Raw genomic sequence first — 18,920 nt, forward strand, 5'->3', positions numbered from 1 at the left:
CAACTCCCGTACGAGCTCGGGAGATATGAAGGTTGAAAGTCATGCGTCCTCCGAAATACAACCCAACCAAGCCGCACTGCTTCTTAACACAGCACGCATCCAACCTGGAAGCCAGCTGCACCAATGTGTGGGAGGAAACACCGTGCACCTGGAGACCTTGGTTAGCGTGCACTGTGCCTGGCCCGCCACGGGAGTCACTGTTGCGCGATGAGACAAGGATTTCCCTACCGACCAAACCCTCCCTAACCCGGAAAACGCTAGGCAAATTGTGCGTCGCCCCACAGACCTCCCAGTCTCTGGTGGTACAGCTAGCGCTGCGATGCAGTGCCCTAGACCACTGTGCCACCTGGAAGGCCCTAAACTCACATTTTAAGAAGATAAATTGTGGAAATGGGCAGGGTTTATGACTTTGTGGCAACTAGGGACGGCCCTGGGAATGGGACATGGGGTCTTACAGCTGTAGGGTCTTAATTTGAGCCAGTTTGATACAGCAGGAAAATAATACTGCTACAACAGGAAATGTGAATTATAATTCAATTAACATTTTTGTAGTGGTTGATACATTTTTTAATAAGGGAAAACCAAGTCTGAAATTTGTAAGTGGAAATAAACCTCAGAAGCCTTTTAAAACCTCAAAGTTCTCCTGAAACAGGGTGATGAAATTAAGATCCTACAGAAAAACATGTTTTTTTCATCCTTCTCCTATCTAATCAAATGGCTACCCAGACTATTTGCATTGCCCACCTCCCCCCTCTTTTACACTGCTGCTACTCTGTTATTATCTATGCGTAGTCACGTTAATAACTCTACCTACATGTACATATTACTTCAATTACCTCGACTAACCGGTGCCCCCGCACCATGACTGTACCGGTACCCCCTGTATATAGCCTCGCTATTGTTATTTTACTGCTGCTCTTTGTTACTTTTATTTATTTTTTGTGTGTGTATTTCTCTTAAAACGGTATTGTTGGTTAAGGGCTTGTAAGTAAGCATTTCACTGTACACCTGTTGAATTCGGCACGTGACAAATAAAATTTGATTTGAATATAGGCCATCTTCCGTTTACTCCCGCTCTATGCAATAGACAACTTAGAAAAGGACATAAACATATAGTTATCAGCAATCCCTCTCCAATACAGTCCTGTCATTAGGCCGGTCTGAAAGTTCAGATAATCAGTCCACAACAGTCCAAAGTGTCAAAACGCTTTTCTAGAGCAAAAAAAACATGCGGTCAGTGAGTACGTATTGTAGTGATATTTTTGCACTAGTTGGCTGTACCTGCACCAAAACACCCCAAAATGTTTAATTTATAGCTTGTTCCCGAACCACTTTTAAAAATAGAGAGCCAATTGGGAACGTTGAATAGCAATACAATCACAGTATCAAATCACAATACATATAGAACCGTGAGAATCGCAATATATATTGTAACGGCACCTAAGTATTGTATCATGATGTTCCTGGCAATTCTCAGCCCTAATGTATTGTTGTGACTGGTGAAAGTCACAGGTTTGAATTATAGGTTTGAGGTTACAGCTGAGATAAAGTCTGTAACATGTGACATACGTACGTGTCATGAACGATGTGTGTGTGTGGGGGGGGGGCTCACTCCATTAAGACGCTCATCTAAAAATGGCAGTGCAACTTTGCCAGGCCTAAATGTCCCGTCGTTAAGAAACCTATTAGGATGGGATTGGGGACTTAGTAGTCTAAATGGCGGCAGTACCTAGATTTTCATATTGTCAAACAGTACAGTCCTTCTCTCATCCCAGGATTTAAGGTATTACTGTCTCAGTACACAAAGGGTGCAAAGAATCCGCAAAAACAGCCCATTGGGCGTCTATTACCAGAATGCTAACAAAACTTGCACATAGCGTATTTCCATAGAGGCTGCTAGCTAGATATGCTAACGAGCACAAAACGAAAATAAACTAATTGCAAAGACAGGCAATCCAGCTCAAAGTTATACAAGTATAGGTAGTAGCTACCGAATGTCATTTTTGGAGAGTTTGGACATTTACAAGCGAATGTGAATGAGAGACATTGTGCAAATGAACAAAGTTTTGACACATGCTTGTCTGAAGGAAGAAGAGCACTGGTTCTGGAGCAGCATGTGTACACGCTGTGTCTGTGTGGAGTCGCTAAAATAACACAGGGCTCCACGCTGGCCTTCTTTACAAGGAGCACGTGTGCGCCTAAGCTGAAAAATGTAGGCGCACACAAAGACATTTCGAGTACAATGAAAAATATGGGAGGCAACAAAGCTAAAATCGTACATTTTTATAGAGACTCACTGGTGCTCTTAAATAAAAATTCCAGGCCGCACAGAAAGATATTTAGGCGCATATGTAGAGGCCTGCCTGCTCTGTTCGGAGAAGAGCAGACTGAGGGGCCGAAAACAGAGAGGCGAGCAAGACGCAAGGAAATCAAGATAGCAGTGGCAGCTGAACAGATAAGTCATCCAAAGTGCTTTGACTTCTCAAAACACGGCTAACACTATATGATGCCCCGTATCCTTATTGATTCAGCCACTTACTGAGCTAACTAGCATGTTAAACCAGATACACAGCTGTACTAGCCATCTCCCGTTGTGCCATTTACCACCAAAGCATAGCATATATTATCAGTCAAATGGCATACATTGTATTATCACGTTTACTCTGCAATCTGCGGTAAAGTCAATTTGAAAGCAGGCATTGGACAAATCGTCCATACATAGCGGTTTTCCCAGACCTGCAACTAGCCACACATTATATCTACTTTTGAAGCCTTTCTGGACACAATGTTCTGAACCCACCTGATACCTTGAGCCAAAGTTTGTCACATAGCACAATGCGAAGAGAGTACCACGGCACAGTTGAGTACCACCACTGCACATGGTAACCCTTAAGTGGACAGCACTTAAACAAATGCTCATCGCACCCCAGAGGACAATCACGCGCCAATTTCTAAAGATTTCTAAAGTTGTTTGTACATGTTCACTGGAATTAGGTATTTTGGCTGTGAAATGGGCATGCAGTACCTGTGACATCTCTTAGAAACGTCTCCTCTCTGAAAGGGTGGCACTATAGTTAAGTGTCAGCCTGTGGACACAGCGTGAACTTTGAAAGATGTGCAAAGTTTTTCAGATCACCAAAGAAGACATGCTCCCTTTAATCTCTATATTCTGTCCTAGAACAGTACAGAATTTTGAAATACTCAACTCAAAAATGACCTTTTCCAAATTGAACCGGAATTTTCAATGTCTTAATTACTGTAACTTCAAATGTGCTCACCCACCATGCAAAGGAGACAGCCAGTAAATGGCCAGTTCAATCCCTCCACCTGTCACCCCCTCCACACATACAAAGCGGTTGTTTCCGTCCCTGCGGTACCTGTTGAAAGCCATCAGGGGGCACCACCATGATTAACACTGTGGTCTTCTTCGCAGGTGCACCATCACTCCTGCCCTTGTCATCCCTGGCAGATGTGTCAAGGTCTCCCTCGAGTCCAGTTTTCTTGGCAGTCTTTCCACTGACGGAAACCTCTGCTTCGCTCTCCTCCGGTGACTGGGTTCCCACGGGCTCACACTCTGTCCTTCCCACAAACCATTGGCATAGGGAAGTCCACACACTCTGCAGCATCCTCGTCTCTAGACTGATGCTCGTCTGGGTGCTGAAAAGCCGGTGCCAACACACAATTAGAAAGGTGGGTGTCAGCCGAGGTAAGAGTTCTGCGCCGGTAGAAAGAGAATTCACAGCCAGGGCAGGTGAGGACAACCGCAGAATGCAAAAGAGGGTCCTTCAAGTTTCTTCCGCGTCACTGCTTCAGCTCCAAAAGCCCCTTTTCCTGTGTGCACTCAGCTGTGCTCCTCCTTTCATCATCCTTCCTCAGATGTATCAGTCAGTATTAGTGGCACTTTTCTTTCAATCAACGCACACCATAAGTTCTACTCTGCCCAAACAAAAACATTAATTTAGCTGTAGCTTTAATGCAGCCAAATATGCAGGACTAAACTGTTCCAATCAAAACGATTGTATGGACAAACTCTTAAACCACTAACATGTAACTTCTGTTAAAGACTAAAGAATGACGCAACTGATATCTTGAGTTTAGTTCGATACTACCTTGGCTGCATCTCTGCTGCATATCATCTACTGAGAGGTTAAGACTGAGACAGGAGCTACAGTGAGATTGTGCCGGTTAGCTGGCTCAGTATCGACGGACAGAGTAATGCAGTAAAAAAGAAGAGGCTCCTGAAACCTGCATTCTCACTGCAGCGCTGCATCAGCCAATCATGGCAGCCCACACTGATAGGTCCAACTGGAGATTCCCCAGAGCTGGACTCCACAACCAATTAGAATGGAGGATACAACGAAGCAACTAATTTATGACTTGTCATCCTAAATCGAATGGGCTTGTAAGGGTTGGGGGAAGTCTCTCTACTCTCGGAAAAACCTGCTGACTGTTCTTTCCCCTCCTCTTCGATTCTCTCCATCAAAATGTCAGTATCACCATGGCAACCTCACCCAGCTCTGCATGCTCTTTTCCACTAACACATACTGATCAGCAAAACCTCTTCAACTCTCCTCACTCTTCGTCTTTTCTGTCTTCAAAGGCCTATATCACAACCTGCCGTGATTGGCAGTCCCATAAGGCGGCGCACAATTGGCCGAGCGTCGTCCGGGTTTGGCCAGTGTAGGCCGTCATTGTAAATAAGAATTTGTTCTTCACTAACTTGCCTAGTTAAGTTAAAGGTTATACATTTTTTTTAAACTCTGCTCCATCCAAGACACTGTTCTGAATGAGCTTGCACGTCTGAGTATCAGTTTGAATTTGTATTTTTCTTTTCATTCATTTTCAACTTGAAATTGAAGCGTAGAACCGATTACAGCTGAATTCTACCATTACTTAGGATTACTGATTTTATTACGATGTCTCCAACAGGGTTGGAGTCAATTCCATTTATCACTAAAGGATGTCTCATTCAGTGAATGATTTGGAATGTTGCCCATTAGCTTCAATCTTGCTAATACTTTTCTTTTAAACATTTAAAATCAATTGAATTCTGGTCATTTTCTGAGCAGACTTAACCTTGGGGTTCAGACTTCCCCATGTTGACCTTTTGGCCAGGAAATGTTTATTTGTTTCCTTCAACACTAGCTGATTGTGCATTGGGATTTTATCCAGAGATAACAACAGAAGATCATTGCAAAGGTCAGTGAGTGCTCCTCATGTCTAGGGACATGTCCACATAAAGGAAATCAGTCAACTGAAATGAATTCATTAGGGTCTAATCTATTGATTTCACATAACTGGGAATACAGATATGCATCCGATAGGCACAGATACGTGGATCAGAAAACCAGTCAGTATCTGGTGTGGCCACCTTTTACCTCATGCAGTGTGATACATTTGTATTCGTATTCATAAGGGATCCAAAACAAAAGATACAACAGTACATCATATAACAGTATTAAGCCACAATATGACCTACAATACAAAATGTATAATACCACCATACAACAATATTACAATGTACGTGTGTGTGTGTGTGTGTGTGTGTGTGTGTGTGTGTGTATAGAGTGCGTGTGGTAGTGTGTGTGTGCGCGTACCACAGTACCGATAAAAAGTTGACACACCTACTCATTCAAGGGTTTTTGTTAATACTATTTTCTATATTGTAGAATAATAGTGATTACATCAAAACTATAAAATAACACATGGAATCAGGGAGTAGCCCAAAAAAAACTGCTAAACAGATCAAAATATATTTGAGATTCTTCAAAGTAGCCACCCTTTGCCTCCATGACAACTTTGCACACTCTTAGCAAGACTAAATATGAAGCTGCATAATATTACAGCTGCAGTTTAACCTACCAACTATGTGTAGACAACTGCTGTGAAAGTATTAATCAAATGTAAAAAATCCCCTCAGATTTGGTTTGGCCCTACTTACGTCTGCAGCCCTGCTGTGCTGGCAACAATTAAGACCAGACTATTCACCTCACCCTTGACAGAACTGATTTGAGGCCTGACTAGGGCTGGCACAATTACCGTATAATAACCAACGATTATGGATGAAGACCATCATGAAAATAAAATGTCTGTCATAAGATAAGAAAGCTGAGCTGGCACCACACACACATTACAATTACCCAGCTAATTGGACAAGAAAAGTGCATAGGACAGTGGACTTGTCTCAGACTCTGCAGCAGTGAAGGGAGTATTTCTATTGTCCATGCTTGTAATGATTTGCTATTGTGCACCATTTTTTGTGTTATTGTCAAGATAATAAACTGTAGAGAACGCGTACAAGCACTAGAGCTTTACCTTTCTTCCAAAACTCACTGGATATCAGAATGATGACATTTGCAAATTGCCCAGCAGGCATTTGTACATCATTTACCTTGCAAAGGATCAAATGGCGCCAAAGAAGAAGGCTGACGTTTTCCTTTAACGAGTCTGATGAGCCCGACGCTAACGTTATACTGCTTTCTCGGAGACTCGCCCCAGATCCCCGTGATTTGAGTGAAGAGGTGGAGGAAAAGGGGCCAAAGGGCGGGCGGCCTTCTGAGAATTTGTAGGCTATCAAATAAACCCCCACTTCCTTCCATTCTGCTAGCAAATGTGAAATCTTTGGAGAATTAAATCAATGACCTACGCGGAAGATTAAACTACCAACGGGACATTCAAAACTATAATATCTTATGCTTCACAGAGTCGTGGCTGAACGACGACACCATCAACATACAGCTGGCTGGTTATACGCTGTACTGGCAGGATAGAACAGCGGCGTTTGGTAAGACAAGGGGCGGGGGACTATGTATTTTTGTAAATAACAGCTGGTGCACGGTATCTAAGGAAGTGTCGAGCTATTGCTCGCCTGAGGTAGAGTATCTCATGATAAGCTGTAGACCATACCATCTACCTAGAGAGTTTATCTGTATTCGTAGCTGTTTACATACCTCCACAGACTGAGGCTGGCACTCATTGAATGAGCTGTGTTCCGCCATTAGCAAACAACAAAACGCTCACCCAGAGGCGGCGCTCCTAGTAGCTGGGGACTTTAATGCAGGGAAACATAAATCCGTTTTACCAAATTTCTATCAGCATGTTAAATGTGCAACCAGAGAGTAAAATAAATAAATAATAAATTAATAAATAAAATAAACTCTGAACCACGTTTACTTCACACACACAGACACGCATACAAAGCTCTCCCTCCAATGGCAAATCTGACAATAATTCTATCCTCCGTACTAGCAAAACTTAAAGCAGGAAGCACCAGTGACTAGATCAATAAAAAAAAGGAGGTCAGATGAAGCAGATGCTAAAATACAGGACTGTTTTGCTAGCACAGACTGGAATATGTTCCAGGATTCCTGAGAAGGCATTGAGGAGTACACCACATCAGTCATTGGCTTCATCAATAAGTGCATCGATGACATCATCCCCTCAGTGACGTACGTACTAGAGGTCGACCGATTAACTTCTTGGTGACAGGGGGCAGTATTTGCACGTCCAGATGAAATGCCTGCTACTCATCCCCAGAAGATAAGATATGCATATTATTAGTAGATGTGGATAACACTGAAGTTTCTAAAACTGTTTGAATCATGTCTGTGAGTATAACATAACTTATTTATCAGGCAAAAATCATTCAGATTTGTTTTTTTGAGGTCACTCTTTTCAATGGGTTTTCATTGGGAATCCAGATTTCTAAGCGACCTTCTTGCAGTTCCTATCGCTTCTACTGGATGTCAACAGTCTTTAGAAATTGGTTGAGGTTATTCCTTTGTGTAATGAAGTACGGCCATCTTGAACGAGGGTCATTTGAAGTGTACTGTTAAATAGAGGCGCGTGACCAGACAGCATGCTACAGTTTGTTTTCTTCCTGTATTGAACAAAGATCATCCAGTCTTCAATTGTATCGATTATTTACGTAAAAAAAAAAACACTGCTCAAAAAAATAAAGGGAACACTAAAATAACATCCTAGATCTGAATGAATGAAATATTCTTAAATACTTTTTTCTTTACATAGTTGAATGTGCTGACAACAAAAATCACACTAAAATTATCAATGGAAATCAAATGTATCAACCCATGGAGGTCTGGATTTGGAATGATACTCAAAATTAAAGTGGAAAACCACACTCCAGGCTGATCCAACTTTGATGTAATGTCCTTAAAACAAGTCAAAATGAGGCTCAGTAGTGTGTGTGGCCTCCACGTGCCTGTATGACCTCCCTACAACGCCTGGGCATACTCCAGATGAGGTGGCGGATGGTCTCCTGAGGGATCTCCTCCCAGACCTGGACTAAAGCATCTGCCAACTCCCGGACAATCTGTGGTGCAACGTGGCGTTGGTGGATGGAGCGAGACATGATGTCCCAGATGTGCTCAACTGGATTCAGGTCTGGGGAACGGGCGGGCCAGTCCATAGCATCAATGCCTTCCTCTTGCAGGAACTGCTGACACACTCCAGCCACATGAGGTCTAGCATAGTCTTCTTGCATTAGGAGGAACCCAGGGCCAACTGCACCAGCATATGGTCTCACAAGGGGTCTGAGGATCTCATCTCGGTACCTAATGGCAGTCAGGCTACCTCTGGCGAGCACATGGAAGGCTGTGCAGCCCCCCAAAGAAATGCCACCCCACACCATGACAAACCGGTCATGCTGGAGGATGTTGCAGGCAGCAGAACGTTCTCCACGGCGTCTCCAGACTGTCACATGTGCTCAGTGTGAACCTGCTTTCATCTGTGAAGAGCACAGGGCGCCAGTGGCGAATTTGCCAATCTTGGTGTTCTCTGGCAAATGCCAAACGTCCTGCACGGTGTTGGGCTGTAAGCACAACCCCCACCTGTGGACGTCGGGCCCTAATAACACCCTCATGGAGTCCTCTTGCACAAAGGCGGAGGTAGCGGTCCTGCTGCTGGGTTGTTGCCCTCCTACAGCCTCCTCCACGTCTGATGTACTGGCCTGTCTCCTGGTAGCGCCTCCATGCTCTGTTTTTCGAGCCCAGGTAGGGGCGAGGAGAGGGACGGAGGCTATACTGTTACACTGGCAATACTAAAGTGCCTATACGAACATCCAATAGTCAAAGGTATATGAAATACAAATCGTATAGAGAGAAATAGTCCTATAATTCCTATAACAATTACAACCTAAAACTTCTTACCTGGGAATATTGAAGACTCACGTTAAAAGGAACCACCAGCTTTCATATGTTCTCATGTTCTGAGCAAGGAACTTAAACGTTAGATTTTTATATGGCACATATCGCACTTTCACTTTTTTCAACACTTTGTTTTTGCATTATTTAAATCAAATTGAACATGTTTCATTATTTATTTGAGGTTAAATTGATTTTATTGATGTATTATATTAAGTTAAAAGTGTACATTCAGTATTGTTGTAATTGTCATTACATATTTTTTTTAAATACGTATTTTATTATTATTATTATTATTATTATTATTATTATTATTATTATTATTATTAAAAAATAATTAAAAATAGGCCGATTAATCGGTATCTGCTTTTTTTTGTTGTCCTCCAATAATCGGCCGATGGATCACAGGCAACATCTGCACTGAGCTAAAGGCTAGAGCTGCCGCTTTCAAGGAGCGGGACTCTTAACTCGGAAGCTTATAAAGAAATTCCACTAAACCCTCCGACGAAACGTTAAACAGGCAAAGCATCAATACCGGACTAAGATCGAAACATACTACACCGGCTCTGACGCTCGTCGGATATGGCAGGGCTTGCAAACCATTACAGACTACAAAAGGGAAGCACAGCCGAGAGCTGCCCAGTAACACAAGCCTGCCTAAACTACTTCTATGCTCGCTTCGAGGCAAATAACACTGAAACATGCATGAGAGCACCAGCTGTTCCAGAAGACTGTGTGATCATGCTCTCCGCAACCGATGTAAGTAAGACCTTTAAACAGGTCAACATTCACAAGGCCGCAGGGCCAGACTGATTACCAGGACGTGTACTGCGAGCATGCGTTGACCAACTGGCAAGTGTCTTCACTGACATTTTCAACCTCTCCCTGTCTGAGTCTGTAATACCAACATGTTTTAAGCAGACCACCATAGTGCCTGTGCCCAAGAACACAAAGGCAACCTGCCTAAATGACTACAGACCTGTAGCACTCACGTCTGTAGCCATGAAGTGCTTTGAAAGGCCGGTCATGGCTCACATCAACACCATCATCCCAGAAACCCTAGACCCACTCCAATTTGCATACCGCCCCAACAGATCCACAGACTATGCAATCTCTATTGCACACCACACTCCCCTTTCCCACCTGGACAAAAGGAACACCTATGTGAGAATGCCATTCATTGGCTACAGCACAGCGTTCAACATCATAGTGCCCTCAAAGATCATCAATAAGCTAAGGACACTGGGGTAGGTAACACATCCTCAACACAGGGGCCACTCAAGGGTACGTGCTCAGTCCCCTCCTGTACTCCCTGTTCACTCATGACTGCACAGCCAGGCACGACTCCAACACCATCATTAAGTTTGCCGATAACACAACAGTGGTAGGCCTGATCACCGACAAGACAGCCTATAGGAAGGAAGTCAGAGACCTGGCCGTGTGGTACCAGGACAACAACCTCAACATGATCAAGACAAAAGGACATGATTGTGGACAACAGGAAAAAGAGAACCGAGCACGCCCCCATTCTCATCGACGGGGCTGCAGTGGAGCAGGTTGAGAGCTTCAAGTTCCTTGGTGTCCATATCACCAACAAACTAACATGGTTCAAGCACACCAAGACAGTCGTGAAGACTGGCACGGCAAAACCTATTCCCCCTCAGGAGACTGAAAATATTTGGCATGGGTCCTTAGATCCTCAAAAGGTTCTACAGCTGCACCATCTAGAGCATCCTGACTGGTTGCATCCCCGCCTGGTATAGCAACTGCTCGGACTCCGACCGCAAGGCACTACAGAGGGTAGTGCGAACAGCCCAGTACATCACTGAGGCAATCTTCCTGCCATCCAGGACCTCTATATCAGGCGGTGTCAGACTAAGGCCCTAAAAATGGTCAAAGATTCCAGCCACCTTAGTCAGACTGTTCTCTCTGCTACCGCATGGCAAACGGTAACAGAGCGCCAATTTTAGGTCCAAGAGGCTTCTAAACAGCTTCTACCCCCTAGCCATGAGACTCCTGAACATCAAAATGGCTACCCAGACTATTTGCATTGCCCCCCCCTTTCTCTTTTACACCGCTGCTACTCTGTCGTTATCATCTATGCATTGTCACTTTAAGAACTCTACCTACATACTACCTAAATTAACCGGTGCCCCTGCACATTGTACTGGTACCCCCCCGTATATAGTCTCGCTATTGTTATTTACTGCTGCTCTTTAATTACTTGTTACTTTTTTTTCTTATTCATATCCGTATTTTTTTTAAATTGCATTGTTGGTTAGGGGCTCGTAAGTAACCATTTCACTGTAAGGTCTACTACCTGTTGTATTCGGTGCATGTGAGTAATAAAATTTGATTTGAAATATGAATCACGACCTGACTAGACAGCCAAACCACTAAAACAGATTGCAGAGAAAATAAATATTTTTGGTCAAAAGCAAATCCATATTCGAAACAGTTTTATCTAAAAGAGACCACGTGGTGGTTAACCTTGAGTCAACAAATGCAGGTTTACCAAGGCTAATATTAAACCAAATGTTTCAGAAGATGGTCAGGAACTGAAAACAAGTTATTGGGCTCCATTTTGAAGAGGAACAAAAAGAGCATGACTTTGCTTCTTTTCGATGTGAAAGTGTGAGACAAGATCATAGATAGTGGTTGTCACAGGCAGCAAAAATATGCCCCCATGACCTTTGCCTATCTGCAGAGTGGGCAAGCATATCCATGTGGTTGTTCCGCCACTGCTCTATGAACAATGGGGGAAAGTACTAGACAATTGTAAACCTTCACGTGCCGAATCAGTCTGGCAAATGCTCAAAACCACCAGGAACCCAGGATTGTATCTCCAATATCAACTACTTCACCCATACAATACAAAACACAGTAGGGCAGGTCTAACAAACAGTGCACAGTAGCCTCCATGAAATATAGCATAAGCTATTCTATATATACACTGAACCAAAATATAAAACGGAATAACTTTTAAACCGAGTTACAGTTCATAGAAGGAAATCAGTCAATAGAAATAAATGAATTAGGCCCTAATCTATGGATTTCACGACTGGGCAGGGCGCAGTCATGGGTAGATCTGGGAGGGAGGGCATAGGCCAACCCACTGGGGAGCCAGGCCCAGTCAATCAGAATGAGTTTCTCCCCACAAAAGGGCTTTATTACAGACAGAAATACTCCTCAGTTTTATCAGCTGTCCAGGTGGCTGGTCTCTGACGATCCCGCAGATAAAGAAGCCGGATGTGGAGGTCCTGGACTGGCATGGTTACACGTGGTCTGTGGTTGTGAGGCCGGTTGGACGTACTGCCAAATTCTCTAAGACGACAGAGGCGGTGTATGATAGAGAAATTAACAACATTTTCTGATAACAGCTTTGGTGGACCTTCCTTTAGTCAGCATGCCAATTGAACACTCCCTCAAAACTTGACACATCTGTGGCATTGTGTTATGTGACAAAACTGCACATTTTAGAGTGACCTTTTATTGTCCCCAGCACAAGGTGTAATGATCATGCTGTTTAATCAGCTTCTTGATATGCCAGACCTGTCAGGTGGATGGATTATATTGGCAAAGAAGAAATGCTCACTAACAGGGATGTAAACAAATGTGTTTAGAGTATGGAACATTTCTGTGATCTTTTATTTCAGCTCATGAAACCAACACTTCACATTTATGTTCAGTATAAATATGACATTTAGCAGACGCCTTTATCCAAAGTGACTTACAGTCATGTGTACATACATTCTTTTTAAGTATGGGTGGCCCCAGGAATCGAACCCTCAACCCTGATGGTGCAAGCGCCATGCTCTACCAACTGAGCCATACAGCACTCCATATTAGACCTAACTAAATTAATTGGGTTATGTAATTTAGGGAAAGGAATTATGTTTACAAAAAAAGGAATTTACTAATGTAAACTCGTGAGCTGTTATTGACTTGATAATTTGTCATAAAAGTCAGAAATGATCCTGTATTTGACAGATGACAGATTGGCCATCTGCTAAGTAAATGAAATGTTGTGTGGCATTACCTAATTCCTGAGCCCTGCCTTAGTCTGGGATTTGACCTAAATTTACTGGTTTCCTGTGGTGGTCTCAAATATCTTTGCTTTGTAAGGCATTTGGACAAGGGGGCTCACGTGTCAATAAGTGACCTCACATTTCCATCTGATCTCTTATTCAAAAACGTGTTTTTCCTCATATCACTTTGGTGGGATAGCCTCCCCCTTTCCTTTGTTGCCCCTGCCAGCATTTTTGGCTTAAATTATTTTATTTACTTGAGAAAAGTTGTTGTTGCCCTTCATTTTTGCATTAGAGGCCCTCTGTGAAAATATGTAGAGGAATAATTAAAGGGGTGGGCAACAGTGCATTCGAAAAGTATTCAGACCCCTTGACTTATTTTGTTGTTACGTTACAGCCTTATTCTAAAATGGATTAAATAGTCCCCCCCTAATTAATCTACCCCATACCCCATGACAAACAAAAAACAGATTAACATTTTTGCAAATGTATAAGATATCTAAATGTGATATTTCAGTTTGTATAAGTATTCAGACCCTTCACTCAGTATTTTGTTAAATAACCTTTGGCAGCGATTACAGCCTCAAGTCATCTTGGGTATGACGCTACAAGCTTGGTGCACCTGTATTTTGGGAGTTTTTACAGTTCTTCTCTGCAGATCCTCTCAAGCTTTGTCAGGTTGGATGGAGAGTGTCGCTACACAGCTGGGCTCTGGCTGGGCCACTCAAGGACATTCAGAGACTTGTCCCAAAAGCCACTCCTGCGTTGTCTTGGCTGTGTGCTTAGGGTTGTTGTCCTGTTGGAAGATGAACCTTTGACCCCAGTCTGAGGTCCGGAGCGCTCTGGAGCAGGTGTTCATCAAGGATCTTGCTGTACTTTGCTCCGTTCAGCTTTCCCTCAATCCTGAAGTCTCCCAGTCCCTGCCACTGAAAAATATCCCCACAGCATGATGCTGCCACCACCATGCTTCACCGTAGGGATGGTGCCAGGTTTCCTCCAGACGTGATGCTTGGCATTCAGGCCAAAAAGTTCAATCTTGGTTTCATCAGACCAGAGAATCTTGCTTCTCATGGTCAGAGTCCTTTAGGTGCCTTTTGGTAAACTCCAAGCGGGCTGTCATGTGCCTTATACTAATGAGTGGCTTCCGTCTAGCCACTAACATAAAAGCCTGATTGTTGGAGTGCTGCAGAGATGGTTGTCCTTCTGGAAGGTTCTCCCACCTTTACAAAGGAACTCTGGAGCTCTGTCAGAGTGACCATTGGGTTCTTGGCCACCTCTCTGACCAAGGCCCTTCTCCACCGATTGCTCAGTTTGGTCAGGCAGCCAGCTCTAGGAAGAGTCTTGGTGATTCCTAACTTCTTCCATTTAAGAATGATGGGGGCCACTGTGCTCTTGGGAATCTTTAATGCAGCAGAAATGTGTTGGTACACTTCCCCATGATCTTTCTTGACACAATCCTGTCTGGGAGCTATACGGACAATTATTTTAACCTCGTGGCTTGGTTTTTGCTCTGACATGCACAGTCAACGGTTGAACATTATATAGACAGGTGTTTGGAAAGGCATATCATGTTCAATCAACTGAATTTACCACAGGTGGACTCCAATCAAGTTGTAGAAACATCAAGGATGATCAATGGAAACAGGATGCACCTAAGCTCATTTGAATACATATGTAAATAAGGCATCTGTTTTATTTATTTTTTTAATATAAATTTGCAACAGTTTAAAACATGTTTCACTTTGTTATTATGGGGTATTGTGTTTAGATTGATGAGGGAAATGAATGTCATCCATTTTAGAATAAGGCTAACGTAACAAAATGTGGAAAATGGAAAGGGGGCTGAATACTTTGCACTGTATGAGCCCATTCAATCTGGCCCTCGGAAGGTTTTTGGTAAATTATTATTTTGTGTAAAAAAAAAGAAGTAAAAACACTCCAGGTAACTCTTGAACATCTGATAGAAAGTATGCAGACATTATTATAGACCTACATGTAAAAAAAACATTTTTCTGGCCCACAAATTGCTTTTGCCAACAAACAAAAAAAAAATCGGTCTGAATTTTGAAATCCCGATGTGGCCCTCGAGACAAAATTATTGCTCACCCCTGATGTAGAAACATACAAATAGGAAGAGCCATCTCTTTAAGCTATAGCCCAGTGGTCACCAACCTTTGAGTCAAGATCACTTTCACAGTCAAAAAGCTAGCCGAGACCTGCCACTAAGATTTTTTTCTCCCCCATGACTTTAAACAAAATGTTTAAATGTTTATGCAACATTAACCTAATAAAAACAGTTCTGTAGGAATTAGGTTTGTGCAGTAGGCTTAATACATAAGCACAGCATATTGGCTATGCTCGGCCTGCCAATATTGTTCTTCTCAGCCCATATTATATATTAAACTCGAGCTTTGAGAACAAAATAGATCAGTTGTTGTATCACTTGAGGCACAGCTGAGCATAAATGTAAATAATTTGGTTTTTTATTTTACTGGATTGATGGTACCTGTGGAGGGAGGGAGAGCAACAAGAGGGTCCACCTCTCACGGTCCCTGCTCTACCCTTTCCTATGGTGAGTCTGACCAGAGAGAGGGGACACAGTCTTCATGTTGTACCCATGACCAGAGAAAGTAAAATATTTATTGATATTAAAAGACACTACGAGCTGCTAATAATAAAAATGCAGACCTATCAATAAACTTTGTTACTCATTCATTACAGCGCGAGTGGAAGTAGGAAGAAAAGCATTTCATGTTTTGTAAAAGTGTTGAATAAAAACAGGGTTGACAGAGCTGAAGAAACACAGACATGAACGCACTCAAAAACAGCAACTCTTCGCTGTATTCTTTGACAGTCTTTCAGGTCATGGTTTTAAAAGTTATGAAATCTCACGTAGGCTAGTATGAAAATTTGCTCTGGGGTCGTGGAAGCTGTAGGCACGGTGATTTGAGCTATCCGATTGGCCAGCGCTGTAGGCGCACTTGATTAGGCCACAGCGGTCCTGGTTTGCCGGCTTGGCGGAATGTGTCCCTTCAGACAAATGAAATGGTTCAAAAGGGGAACACTTTGCCTACCCGGCGCGCAGGGCTTCTGAATCAAGTCCACTGACCAGCAACAGAGCAAGACAAAAAAAAATAAAGAGAAAAGAGGAGCTTTTCTACATAAACGTTTGGTGATCGATCGCGATCGACCAGTTGGTGATCCTTGCTATAGCATACTCCTCCTCAGCCCCTCTTTAGTTTTATCTATACTACCCTTCAAAAGTTTGGGGTCACTTAGAAAATGTCCTTGTTTTTTAAAGAAAAGCACATTTTTGGTCAATTAAAATAACATTGAATGAATTAATATCTGCACTGTATTTCTGTTAATGTTGTAAATGACTATTGTAGCTGGAAACGGCAGATTTTTTATGGAATATCTACATAGGCATACAGAGGCCCATTATCAGCAACCATCACTCCTGTGTTCCAATGGCACGTTGTGTTAGCTTATCCAAGTTTATCATTTTAAAAGGCTAATTGATCATTAGAAAACCCTTTTACAATTATGTTAGCACAGCTGAAAACTGTTGTTCTGATTAAAGAAGCAATAAAACTGTCCTTTAGACTAGTTGAGTATCTGGAGCATCAGCATTTGTGGGTTCAATTACAGGCTCAAGTACATTGGTGTATCTAGTTGAGAAACAAAATGCCTCAAGTCCTCAATTGGCAGTTTCATTTAATAGTACCCACAAAACACCAGTCTTAACGTCAACAGTGAAGAGGCGACTCCGGGATGCTGGCCTTCTCGGTAGAGTTCCTCTGTCCAGTGTCTGTGTTCTTTTGCCCATCTTAATATTTTATTTTTATTGGCCAGTCTGAGATATGGCTTTTTCTTTGCAACTGCCTAGAACCACAGTCTCATGGAAGTGATGCTCCTGAGTTTTTGCATAATTTCAGCTAGTAGATTTGAAAGTAGTGCTCACAAGCCAAAATGGGTCCTTGAAAATTGTGCCCAAATGTGTACTGTCATCCATGTTAAGTCCTGAAATTTGCATAACATTTTACAAATTTGTAAGCGCTCAAGATCCCGGACTGCATCTTTAAGGGACATGCACTGTATAAGAACAACTGAGTGGGAACCTACGGAAATTGAAAATTCACATTTTCACAACATTCCATATTAGACACTAATCTTAAATCAAAGACATCTGTTATAGGACTTTATGGGCTAGAAAACTCATATTTCCCACCAACTCAAAAAATACAATTTAAAACCACTTAACCAGGGAGTCAACATAAACTGTTTATCCTGTCACAGTGCTAAATAGCTTGCTTGAACTCACTGCTTTTCACCTACTACATCACAATAAGTCATTGATTTACTCTATATCGAGATATGAACCCTCACACTTACCATAAGCTCGAGCTCAGTGCGATGAACCCCCAGTTTCTTGAGCCCAATGGACAGGTCGTTGACGCAGATGCCCCCATCACCATTCACGTCCAGGACTTGAAACAGCACTTTTAGTCTATGGTCCTGCTCGGGTCCACCACAAAGTTCGCATGGGTATGATGGCTCACAGGAGTCATCACAGGAACCTGTGATTTCTACTGACAACGGACGCTCCCGAGTTAGAAGTGAGGCTGTGAAAGATGATGAGGATGCGCCCCCAGCACCCCCGACCCCTCCACCCGGGTCAGAAGAATCCTCTGTTCGGCATTGACAAAAGACCCCGCTGAGTAAGGGTGACACAAAAGTCCCTTGCTGGTGCATCATACGGATGGAACCAATAATGTCAAACTACTACAATCAATGACGATATTTTACAATATCGAAATTTAAGTGACGTGTGGTAGCTTTGCTAGCCGTCTATTTTCGCCACCATGTCACGTGCGTTATAACCCCACATTGTTAAGGATTGCTAAAGTAGTAACTACAGACAAAAAGTCAAATGTTGTAGACTTTGCAATGTAACTTTCTTATTTCACTGTTATGTCTGTTTAGTCCAAAACGGTTGACTTATTATCTGCTAACTCTGTTTGGTTTACTAGCAACTGGCATATTAGCCAGCTAACGTTAGCTACAGCTGAGAAACGAGGAGGTGGATGCTGAGCCGCACACGGATTGGAATGTAACGTTAGACAAGTTTCAGTGCCACGAAAATCACTACAGAGATACCTTCTACTGGTCGTGAAGAGGTCCACTTTCCTGTCTTGACTAAGGCGCCGGCGAAATCCTCCCGTTTGAATTGGCGGTCGGTTTGATAGTGATGACACATAATAAACCGGTATAGTAAATTGGGCCAGTTCGTTTTGCATGGCCCGGTTCCCCGAGTTGGTGGTGAGTTACCATTTGACCAATGGAATAACAGAAAGAACCAGCTATGAGCCAGATATTTCACCGGATGTATAAATGTGACGCATTCGGTTGCTGTTTCTGCTCACTACCAAATATGGTGATGATAGGAAGCCCAGTGGCCAGAAATGGGAAAAGATGGAGCGCAATGGATTTTGGCAGACATTCTGCTAATTTTCTCATTGATGGAACATTTGATCTCCATACTGTTTTCTGTTTCTAAAACTAGAATTTGTAAGAAACAGAGTGGACTGTGTTTTGTAGACTTTCTAAAAATGGTGTTGTTTATTGCAAGGGTGAATTTAGTTATTGTTCATGCGCACTTCACATAGCAAGTTCCCTAATGGAAATTTGCAAATAAATGCAAGAACTTGCCAATAGAATCTCACTAGCT

At 42.7% G+C, this 18,920-nt stretch overlaps 1 protein-coding gene across 2 annotated transcripts in view; it reads right to left on the reverse strand.

Moving 5' to 3' along the window:
* Positions 1 to 18,619, reverse strand: part of slc25a25b (solute carrier family 25 member 25b) — a 48,104-nt gene extending 29,485 nt beyond the window's left edge. Inside the window, exon 1 of one of the 2 annotated variants that reach the window (XM_021601812.3) lies at positions 17,585 to 18,619. In XM_021601812.3, the coding sequence (XP_021457487.1) occupies positions 17,585 to 17,947 (363 nt within the window). In that variant the 5' untranslated portion in view covers positions 17,948 to 18,619. The remainder of the gene's footprint in view (positions 1 to 17,584) is intronic. The other variant, XM_021601810.3, reaches the window with a different exon arrangement.
* Positions 18,620 to 18,920: the final 301 nt, after the last annotated feature.

The sequence above is a fragment of the Oncorhynchus mykiss genome, chromosome 5 (genome assembly GCF_057628025.1).
Source record: "Oncorhynchus mykiss isolate SJ-2025 chromosome 5, ASM5762802v1, whole genome shotgun sequence".
Classification (NCBI taxonomy): Eukaryota; Metazoa; Chordata; class Actinopteri; order Salmoniformes; family Salmonidae; genus Oncorhynchus; species Oncorhynchus mykiss.